Source organism: Pelobates fuscus, chromosome 2 (genome assembly GCF_036172605.1).
Source record: "Pelobates fuscus isolate aPelFus1 chromosome 2, aPelFus1.pri, whole genome shotgun sequence".
Taxonomy (NCBI): domain Eukaryota; kingdom Metazoa; phylum Chordata; class Amphibia; order Anura; family Pelobatidae; genus Pelobates; species Pelobates fuscus.
Genome location: NC_086318.1, coordinates 349,969,259 through 349,981,427, shown reverse-complemented (window position 1 = coordinate 349,981,427; position 12,169 = coordinate 349,969,259). Strand labels below are relative to the sequence as shown.

Below are 12,169 nucleotides of genomic sequence, written 5' to 3'. Positions count from 1 at the left end.
GTTTATTCCATGGATGGGATATGTGCAATATCTTGTCCTGGCTGCTATCTTCTGTTAACTATACAATTTAACCTATACAGGTACTTTTATTATCATAAATATTATTATTATTGGTAATATATATACCGGTATGTCTGCTTCATTTAAATGTTTTGTACAGTACAGGTTTATTTTCAAATTTTCAATATTTTTTACAAGGCCCTCCAAATAAAATTCATGCTTTATCACTGATTTTATTAGCCTCTTGTACATTTTAGTAAATATCTCTTTTTCTAGTGCATCTTTTGGCACTCCCTTGCTCTGTGGTGGTGGAGGTGGTGGCGGCCATGTCCTGTTTGGAAACTCTGTGCTCCTGTTAAGACTTCTCATTTTTGAGATGCCAGTCAGTCATTTGCACATGAGAACTAGAACCCGCACACTTACCTGCATTGTCTTTAGATATGTGTTGCTTGTGACCAATGAAGATTGAGTAGTGATAAGACCGGAAATGCACTGTTTTCTATACAGACACATAAGCATTCAGGCACGCACACACAAACATTTTATATTCTCTCATTACATTTGTCAGAATGGGTTTTTCCTGATCTGAGCATGTAGCTGGGGCCCATAATTACTTTTTGTCCTCCCCATCGTGTCTCGGTGTTGCCATGTGGTGGGCGATGTTACAACCATCCTCCCAGCTTCACAGCCTGGACCGCTGTCTCTGGTTGTAAGCCAGCAAGGGATTAATGCTTGGTTTCCTGAGATAACACATTGAGAGTTGCTTGATAACAGCTCTCGCACCTGTGTTGCCCTCAAAGGTGGATCTTGGGCCTCCAAAGGGCAACTTGCTTACTATGTGAAGAATGTGTAAATTAGAACCCAACAATTTCAGAGGATTGAGTAGAGAAAGCAGACAAATAAGAGTTCTTTATCATTTTTTTTTTTTTTTTAACGTGTATCTTATTTTTTTTTCTTAATTCCAGCCAGTATTTCTAAAGGAAACCCCAGATTGCTCATATACGTTTGAATGGCGTACACCCCTTGCTTGTCTTCCTTTCAAGCCCATCGACTGTTCTTTAAGGTAATGTCACCATTGGTAAATGTTAACTACCAGCAGCTTAACTGCTACAGTCTGCTTTAGTGGTCTTGGTGCCAAGAGTGTCCTAGCACCGTCACACGGTAAGGTGTCCAAACGTTTTAGCATGACTTGACAGCATGCCAGGGCGCCAGCACTGTATCCACTACATCCGGCCTGCTTCAGCAGTAGAAGCCGGAATCACTTTATAGAACAAAGCAGGGCCATGCAGCACCACACTCGTTGGCTGAGTGCTGTTGGCATCGTTTGTGCTTTGCTTTACAGAGACATTTGACTCTTCTTGCTGGGTAAGACCATATGTGGTGCAGGCACCTGTCAGGACCCAGGTAAGTTGTCAAACCATGCTGAAATGGCTTAACATTGTTCTGTGGGATGATGCCAGAGGACTCCAGGCACCATAAACACTACAGTGGGCTCTAAGGGTTGAGTTCTTTTAAAATGGCCACTTATCCAAATTTAGGTTTTGCAAAGTCTGTCATTTTAAATTTTTTATTCCAGGGACACGGAAGGAAATTCCTATGACCTTTCGTCATTGTCGCGATATAATGATAACTGGGAGGTCGAGCCTACACCTGGATTAACAGAAAAGTACCGTTTGAATGTGTGCAAGCCTTTAGCACTTCAAAATGGTAAGATAAATAAACTTGGAGTATTCACTAAATGGTTAACTGTACTGAGCTGTCAACAGATTTGCAAAACTTAGACGAAATTATTGGTGGAGATAGTGTTTTTTTTTGGGGGGGGGGGGGGGTTTGCATTGGTGGGGGTTCCTTTTTTTAACCCCTTAAGGACACATGACGTGTGTGTGACACGTCATGATTCCTTTTTATTCCAGAAGTTTGGTCCTTAAGGGGTTAAATAATAATTTAATTAAAAATTTGATTGTGAGATGCAGAATGCATATTTTTGTACATTACTATTTACCATTCCATCTCCTGAAGGGAGACTCCAGGCCCCTAAAGCATTGTAACTTGCTAAATTAAAATCGTTACACCGGCTTTCAAGCAGACAACAGGTAATGCTACGTCCTGGTTGTCATTGCTCAGTGGAGCTAAACTCAACCGAAGGCAATTGCCCAGAGCACCTGCCTTACAAAGACTTCTCATTGAGCTGCATTGGGAAGTCTGTGATTGGACAGCCACAGAAAGTCTGGGCGGAGTTAGAATGGGAGGGCCTGCAAAGGCAGCAGACAGGAGAATTGCAGTTTTTAGATATACTCTTAAAAAAATTATAATGCATAATTCAATGTATAAAATAAGGTATTGAAAGCAACAAGTGCCAAATACACACACCACTCCCTGTGTCTAAGATAAGAGATAATAATACTTATATATATACAGGTACATATGGAAGATGTTCCATGCAGTCAAGTCCTATAAAGACAAAAAATACATAGTATAGACTGTATGTATAAAAAGAAATATATGAAAGTGATTGAATACACTCACGGATTCCAGAGCCGTACCAGGCTCTGTATATAGTGCCCAAGGGTGCCTTAGAAGGCTATATGGAGAAACTTGGATGATGTCCCCCAGAAGCAGGAAAAAGCAGCAAGTGATGATAAAAAAAGTATTACATTTATTGTAAATAAAAATTTAAAAATAACTGTGCAGGTCCCATATGGTGACACACAAAATCACAGTAATGCAGACGCGTTTCAACTCAGTCCGAGTTTTCATCAGTGCATAAAACATCCAGCTGCTGTTCCGTTTTAAGTTCTCCGCTTTTCTGATTGCCGGTCACATGGGCGGAAGTTCGGGTGGCCGGCGTCTGACGTCACTTCCGGTGTTTTCGGCGCTCGTTTTCTGGCTTCATTCTGTTCAATGCATTTGCCCAATTGAAGCTGGAAACTCCATATTATGAATGGGCACCTTGTATAGTCCTTAAAGTGCATACATATAAGCAGTAGCTTGTAATAGGGAAAATGACATGGTTATATATACAGATAACGGAGAATGATATAGTAGAGGGACTTAATGACTTAACAACTTATAAATACATAATGCATAATGTCAATATTAATTTGTTGGTGCATTTGCCCAAATGATGCAAAGGTCTCCATATTAAGAATGGGCGTTTTTCATATCTTACAAAATACATTCATATAAACAATGATTAGTAGAAAAAAATAATAACATAGTTGCTTATATAAATAGCAGCAATGAAGCAGAATATATATATGTATTAATAAGCAACATATGGGCACATAATATGTAATGCCTTAAAGGTGTATATCGCCTCCAATTTATATGGATATAGCCCCTATAGAATGAGATTGATGGAGTGGAAGGACCAAAAATGAATATAGATATAAATGTAAAGAGAGTATATCAAAAAGTATATAAAAGACTATGTAAAAAAACCGTATTTATAAAAAATATATATATTATAAAAAATGAGCCAACTCAAAATCTAAATTTAAGCCATTGGGGGATAAAGTATTTAGTTCGAATATCCACCTACTTTCAATTTTGCATAGTTCTTTAAAATTATCTTCCCCCCTCCAATCTTTTTTCTTTTGGGCAATGGCAATAAAATTAACGTGTGAAGGATCACTATTATGGCATTGTGAAAAATGTGCAGAGACACTGTGTTTGGCATACCCCCTCTGTATATTACCCAAGTGTTCCAGTATGCGGGTTTTTAAAGTTCTCGTGGTCATTCCCACATACTGTAATCCACAGGGGCACCAGAGGAGGTATATCACATTGCTTGAGTGGCATGTGAGAATAGAATTAATTTTATATTCCTTTTTGGATATGTTGGAAGCAAAATTAGTACGTGTATCTTTTTTAAATTTTGTTCTTTTACAGGCTGTGCACATTTTACATGGATAGAAGCCATGTTTTTGATTAAAAGTATTAATATTGGCAGTATGGGTTTTTATATGATTTTTAACCAATAAAGTTTGGAGATTTTTTGTACCTCTATATACGATTTTGGGTTTATCACCAATGATGTCATTAAGACCTTCATCAGTTTTCAAGATATGCCAGTATTTCTGAACAATAGATTTTATATGTCTAGCATCACCACTATAGTCCAAAATTAATGGAGGTTCCTTTCTCTGCTCGATTATTTGTCTATCTCTATATTCTAATAGGGACTCTCTATTTAGTTGTCTAGTTTCCTTGATTTGGTGATCTAAAATAATCGGATCATATTTCTTTTCAACAAAAAAACTTTTTAAACGTCCTGCCTGTTCCTCATATTCCTCAATGTCACTGCAGTTTTTAAAGATACGGTTGAACTGACTTTTGGGTACATTGCGCAACCACGGGTCGTAGTGACAACTCGTGGTGTCAATGTACCCGTTAACATCCACCGGTTTAAAGTACGTCCTAGTGGAAATATGCTTGTTAGAGATATAAATCTCTAAATCTAGAAACTGGACCGACGTTTGGCTAATTTGACTAGTCAAATTAGCCAAACGTCGGTCCAGTTTCTAGATTTAGAGATTTATATCTCTAACAAGCATATTTCCACTAGGACGTACTTTAAACCGGTGGATGTTAACGGGTACATTGACACCACGAGTTGTCACTACGACCCGTGGTTGCGCAATGTACCCAAAAGTCAGTTCAACCGTATCTTTAAAAACTGCAGTGACATTGAGGAATATGAGGAACAGGCAGGACGTTTAAAAAGTTTTTTTGTTGAAAAGAAATATGATCCGATTATTTTAGATCACCAAATCAAGGAAACTAGACAACTAAATAGAGAGTCCCTATTAGAATATAGAGATAGACAAATAATCGAGCAGAGAAAGGAACCTCCATTAATTTTGGACTATAGTGGTGATGCTAGACATATAAAATCTATTGTTCAGAAATACTGGCATATCTTGAAAACTGATGAAGGTCTTAATGACATCATTGGTGATAAACCCAAAATCGTATATAGAGGTACAAAAAATCTCCAAACTTTATTGGTTAAAAATCATATAAAAACCCATACTGCCAATATTAATACTTTTAATCAAAAACATGGCTTCTATCCATGTAAAATGTGCACAGCCTGTAAAAGAACAAAATTTAAAAAAGATACACGTACTAATTTTGCTTCCAACATATCCAAAAAGGAATATAAAATTAATTCTATTCTCACATGCCACTCAAGCAATGTGATATACCTCCTCTGGTGCCCCTGTGGATTACAGTATGTGGGAATGACCACGAGAACTTTAAAAACCCGCATACTGGAACACTTGGGTAATATACAGAGGGGGTATGCCAAACACAGTGTCTCTGCACATTTTTCACAATGCCATAATAGTGATCCTTCACACGTTAATTTTATTGCCATTGCCCAAAAGAAAAAAGATTGGAGGGGGGAAGATAATTTTAAAGAACTATGCAAAATTGAAAGTAGGTGGATATTCGAACTAAATACTTTATCCCCCAATGGCTTAAATTTAGATTTTGAGTTGGCTCATTTTTTATAATATATATATTTTTTATAAATACGGTTTTTTTACATAGTCTTTTATATACTTTTTGATATACTCTCTTTACATTTATATCTATATTCATTTTTGGTCCTTCCACTCCATCAATCTCATTCTATAGGGGCTATATCCATATAAATTGGAGGCGATATACACCTTTAAGGCATTACATATTATGTGCCCATATGTTGCTTATTAATACATATATATATTCTGCTTCATTGCTGCTATTTATATAAGCAACTATGTTATTATTTTTTTCTACTAATCATTGTTTATATGAATGTATTTTGTAAGATATGAAAAACGCCCATTCTTAATATGGAGACCTTTGCATCATTTGGGCAAATGCACCAACAAATTAATATTGACATTATGCATTATGTATTTATAAGTTGTTAAGTCATTAAGTCCCTCTACTATATCATTCTCCGTTATCTGTATATATAACCATGTCATTTTCCCTATTACAAGCTACTGCTTATATGTATGCACTTTAAGGACTATACAAGGTGCCCATTCATAATATGGAGTTTCCAGCTTCAATTGGGCAAATGCATTGAACAGAATGAAGCCAGAAAACGAGCGCCGAAAACACCGGAAGTGACGTCAGACGCCGGCCACCCGAACTTCCGCCCATGTGACCGGCAATCAGAAAAGCGGAGAACTTAAAACGGAACAGCAGCTGGATGTTTTATGCACTGATGAAAACTCGGACTGAGTTGAAACGCGTCTGCATTACTGTGATTTTGTGTGTCACCATATGGGACCTGCACAGTTATTTTTAAAAAATTTTATTTACAATAAATGTAATACTTTTTTTATCATCACTTGCTGCTTTTTCCTGCTTCTGGGGGACATCATCCAAGTTTCTCCATATAGCCTTCTAAGGCACCCTTGGGCACTATATACAGAGCCTGGTACGGCTCTGGAATCCGTGAGTGTATTCAATCACTTTCATATATTTCTTTTTATACATACAGTCTATACTATGTATTTTTTGTCTTTATAGGACTTGACTGCATGGAACATCTTCCATATGTACCTGTATATATATAAGTATTATTATCTCTTATCTTAGACACAGGGAGTGGTGTGTGTATTTGGCACTTGTTGCTTTCAATACCTTATTTTATTACTTTGACTATAGGGTGTTGGGGAACACCTTTTTTCACTCCAGTACTGTGTTTTGATTTTACTGTGTAAGCGCCATCTACTTCTCTTTTTTATTTCCATAATTCAATGTATGCATGTTTTCATATGGGGTATATTTACTAAACAGTGATTTTTATTTATTTTGTATTTGGGCAGTGGAGTTTGCCTTTAAGTATATGTTTTCATTCTGGCAGTGATGAGAAGTGTTAAGGGTTGATGGGGAATTGGCACCAAAAAGTAACTGCTTTTGCCTGGTAAGACTCTGTGCTTATTTCCTCTTGTAGAAAAATACTTATAACTATCACACACATATATATATATATATATATATATATATATATATATATATATATATATATATATATATATATATATATATATATATATATACATATACATATATACATACAAAATAATCCTGCACTCCACAATCCAAACGTGAATGCCCGGTGCTTGTCCAGCAAAATACAAAAAACGAACAAGAAATAGCACTCCCAGGACTTGTAAGTAAATATAAAACTTAACTTTTAATCAATCGGCAAGAGGTCGACGTTTCAGTCTGTTAACCACAGACTTTCATCAGGACTCCTGATGAAAGTCTGTGGTTAACAGACTGAAACGTCGACCTCTTGCCGATTGATTAAAAGTTAAGTTTTATATTTACTTACAAGTCCTGGGAGTGCTATCTCTTCTTCGTTTTTTATATATATATATATATATATATGCCCTTAAGGACCAAAATAATATTAATTCCTATATCTTGTTTATTTAGGCCCATCTTCATGCCCACATGGTGCTGCTGCCTGTCAGCTGGATGGATCAAAGTCTATAAACTTGGGTGAACTTGCTAGTGGACCAAGGTGGGACAATGGAGTGTTGGTTCTTCAATATACTAATGGAGAGCTTTGTTCTGATAAAAAAAGGAACAGAACTACAACAATACGTTTCAAGTGTGATGAAAACCAATTTGTAAGTACATTTTAAATTCCCTTTAAATTCTCACTTTAGTGCATGGGTGTCCAACCCGCGGGCCGCATGCGGCTCGGGACCACTAGCAGTAAGCCCCGGTTGCCGTCTGCACTGCCGGGCAAAGAGGGAGGCAGGGAGCCTATTGCATTCTGTGCTCCTCCTGTACTGCCCCCTCACTGCCCAGCTGGCTGCCTGGATATGACATCATCCCGGCATCACTGCTGGGCGCCTGAGGGACCTGTGCAGGGAGAGCACTGAGGTCTCCGGCTACCGCCCAGCAGCAACCGCTGGCCACCAGGGACAGAGAGTCCATTCCAACCCTTCCAGAGCAAGGTAGGGAGGGTGGGTGGACCTCTAAATGTGTGTGCATGTGATTGTTATGTATGTTTTGTCAGTAATTGGCTGTGGTTTTTTTTGGGGGGGGGGGATTAGAGGTGTGGGGGAGAGAGGGAGGTCTGATTGTGTGTGTAAGTTTGTGATTGTGTGTGTGCCTGTATGTATGTGATTTTATGTCTGTGTATGTATTTTATTATTATTATTATTGTCATTTTTATATTGCCAACAGATTCCGTAGGGCATTACAATATTATTAGAGGGGGGGATTTAACTAGGACAATTACAAGAAAACTTAGAGTTTATAGGAGGTGGGGTATAAAACACATTAGGACAGGAAATAGCAATCAAATAAGGTGGGAGTGAGGCAGAGTTGGAGGAGCGAGTACAGTGCAGCCCTTTAGGAGAGTGCAAGAGACTGGTATGTGATGTAGAGGTTGCTCTGGGAGGCCACACGCTTTCTTAATGAGATGGGTTTGTATGTGATTGTGTGTATTTGTATTTGTGATTGTGTGTGTGTGTGTGTGTGTGCGCGCGTGTGTATCTGGGGTTATGTGTGCATATGTATACACACATGTATGTGTTTGGTAGATTGCTCCCTAATTTGATAATCCTTAAATATGCCAATTCCACATAAGGATAACAAATAAGGAAGTTTTCTAATAATCCAATTGAAATATCAAAATTAAGAAAAGGGCTTCTAAATATATAATACTTTATATACATTATATCTGGGGTAGGCAACCATTGGCACTCCAGATATTGTGAACTTCATCTCCCATAATGCTATTACAGTCATAATGCTGGCAAAGCATCAAGGGAGATGTAGTTCACAACCTCTAGAGTGCCAAATGTTGCCTACCCTTGATCTATATTATATTTTTGATGTGTGACCAGAGACCATTCCTCTGCGCTCAATGCAGCCCAGAGAAACGAAAATGTTGGACACCCATGCTTTAGTGAATTGCCCTGTATATTTTCAAGTAAAAGATGAATGATATTAAAGGGACACTATAGTCACCAGAACTACAGCTTATTGTATTTGTTCTGGTGAGTAAAATCGTTCTCTTTAGGCTTTTTGCTGTAAACACGGTCTTTACAATTCATCTCTATGAGGAGATGCTGATTGGCCAGGGCTGTGTTTGACTTGTGCTGGCTCTGCCCCTGATCTGCCTCCTTGACAGTTTCAGCCAATCCTATAGAAAAATTTATTTTTAATTAGCTCAGACCACCACTTCTGCCAGCAGCTGTAGACTTAAATACAAGTACGATTTTACTATATTTAGGGAGGCCAGGGGGGCTAGATGGTGGTTTTAACACTATAGGGTCAGGAATACTTTTAATTTTATTGAAAATGTAATGACAATTTTAAATAATGAAGATCTCATGACATTTTGACCTGAAGCTCCTTTTGAAACCTGTACTGGATCTGATATTCGTGTGTAGTTTTTATGGACTTGTATCAGTGCCTGCTTTATGTATGTGGTATGGCGAATAATCTGTACACGGAGTATCCTGCGGAATTTTTATAATGCCTTATGCAATACTTTATCTCAGAAATCCAGGCCCGGCCTTGTAAGTTAGAACATGAAAACTCTCACACATACTCTTTTAATGCAGTTTTAAAAAAAGATATTTGTCCCTTAAAAAAACAATCATATACACCATCAAAAAAGTAACTCAATTAATTTTGTTATTTACTATTTTGTAGTACACACTAAAACTATGTTGTCTTGTTTCGTAATAAGAATATCTGTGTATAATTCTAAAACTGACAATATAATCATTTCTAGACTCCTAGTTAAGTTTAATTTCTTATTAATCTTTGGTATAATGGTAATTTCCTTTGTAGGATAGCAAACCTCAGTTCATAACTGCCTTGCAGTCCTGTGAGTATAACTTCCTTTGGATCACTGCCGCAGCCTGTCCACTAAAGAGCAAATCACAGGATAAATGCCGAACATCTAACCCTGCTACAGGTGAGGACTGCATTGAGCTCAGTTAGGGGATCCAGCTGGGGTAGTGACTTTCATTTAACAATACAATTAAATGAAATACAACTAGAATGTCCAAATGCCACCTACTCACAGCGTTATTCAATAAAGTAAGAAATCAAAGTGAATTTCAAATTTTCGGCCAGAGCAGCTGAACTGGTAGCATAGCTGACTTAGAGAATTTCTCGAGTTCGGCTATATTGGCCTTACATTTTGGAATTCACTGGGAATTCTCAATTTAGTGATTAACTTTGCTAGAGATTTGTGGCTTTTTGTTTTATAAATCAGAATTCTCATTTATTAATTTTCACACATAAGAACGTGCAAACTATATATATATATATATAATATGTGTGTATATATATATATACTAATGGTATAAAATTAGACTATATGGGGTGATTCATACTTTCTTGTACAACAGAATGTTTTTGTGTAGTAGTACATTTAGGAGGAAATATGTTTATTAATTTTATCCTGTATTTTCATATACTGTACACATTTTATTGGATGATCTACGAGAGGGTTTTTCTGACACAAGGATTAAAGAACATCCTTGCTGTCAATTGCGTGCTCATAAGGGCATGATTTTGAAAAGTGTTATTCGTTACCTGCATGCAAATCATATATTTTTTTGTTCCTGTAGGTCACTCCTTTGATCTTTCTTCGTTGACAAATAATGATGGCTATGTTCTAAAAGACCACAAACGAACGATTAAGTTAAACATCTGCGGTGCAGTTAAGAGTGAGTGTGGAGATGGAGTTGGTAAGTACCATTTAACTGGCCTGTTTTGGAACCGTTCGTAAGACTGTTTTCTTTCTGGCTGCCAGGCATATCATTATTCTAATAGGGAATATTTTATCTTTGCTCGTTTTGGCTAATTTTCTCACCCATCACTGTGATATTGCTTCTCTGTTGCCATTCACAAGCAGTGCAAGTTAAAATATCTGCAGATTTGACTGTAGGTCATCAGGATTTATTTTTTAAATACTTTGTTTAATCTTGTCTTGCTATACGATTATTTAAATCCTGCATTTTTCATGGAGATAGCGGCAGTGTGAATCTATGGGTTTTGCCTCCACTTACCAAAAGTCCCCAAAACAATTACATGTGCAGAGAAACACCCCAAACACCACCCATCAGCACTGTATATGTAAACACCAAACACCCAAGTTCTTGCCTGTCCCTGTACAGCACAGGCCCTTTTTTATAGCATTCACATTTTTATTTTATTCAGAATTGGAAAATGGGGTCACAGTGGCTGCTCCCTGGGAGTTTCTAGTCCTTTCTCTTTTAGAGTGCTGCTCTTGTCTTCACTATGTTTATGGTCCGCAATGGAATGCTTGTAGGGTGTCTGCTTTCCACAATCATTTCCCTTTGAGGCAGATGGCAGAAATATTAGAAGAACAATTATTGGCAGTTCTGATGGAACCTTCTCAAAGGTTTTCGTTTTCATCCATTGTTGCCCATTTAGGGAAGAAACCCTCCTAAGAACAATCTCATTGACATTTCATATAATGCCATTCCCTGCATATTTAATTTGTTTTAATGGCTTCTAGTCCGTGTGCTGCTTGTAAAGGTAAGTAATGGAGGCAAACCCACAGGTTTGTACTGCAGCTAGTGCTAGGAAAAAGGAAAATTTACAGCAAGTAAAATATATATATATATATATTCTACACATACCAATAAAGTTGTGGTGGGGGAAAAAAGCGTGGACCACACTTTGTTCCCCACCACAACTCTATTGGTATGTACTTTACGAGTAACGCCTAGCCTCCGTAACAAGCCAGTAACCAACCTCATGCTGATGAGTTGCATTAACAATGAAACAGCTGTCCATGAGTGGTTCACTGGCTTTGCTCCTCTTCCTGAGTTGTCTTTCAAAGCTTTTGTATACAGCACACACATACTTCAAGGAATCCATGTATAAAGTGAAATTCTGAGGCAAAAATATGTTTTTTGTTGAGCTCATTTGCATATGCCTACCCAGAATCCCTTGCAGTAGTGAGAGCACTGTTAAAGTGAGATTTCTGTGGGAATAGCAGGTTTTATGGCTTGACTGGAATGTATTTGTGTTTAGCAATGTATTATCTATATTGATCTATCGAGATAAAGTAGAGATTGTGGCCGTATTAGTCCAGTGATGCAGATGTAAAATGACAGCTAAAATTCATATCTTGTAATACCTTTTT

The 12,169-nt window shown here is 37.5% G+C and overlaps 1 protein-coding gene across 1 annotated transcript in view; it reads left to right on the top strand.

Moving 5' to 3' along the window:
* IGF2R (insulin like growth factor 2 receptor) overlaps positions 1-12,169 on the top strand; it is a 110,821-nt gene that overhangs the window by 76,984 nt on the left and 21,668 nt on the right. The window contains exons 29-33 of the mRNA XM_063443608.1: positions 966-1,063; positions 1,577-1,707; positions 7,453-7,649; positions 9,835-9,961; positions 10,623-10,742. Coding sequence (XP_063299678.1) covers positions 966-1,063; positions 1,577-1,707; positions 7,453-7,649; positions 9,835-9,961; positions 10,623-10,742 — 673 coding nt within the window. The remainder of the gene's footprint in view (positions 1-965; positions 1,064-1,576; positions 1,708-7,452; positions 7,650-9,834; positions 9,962-10,622; positions 10,743-12,169) is intronic.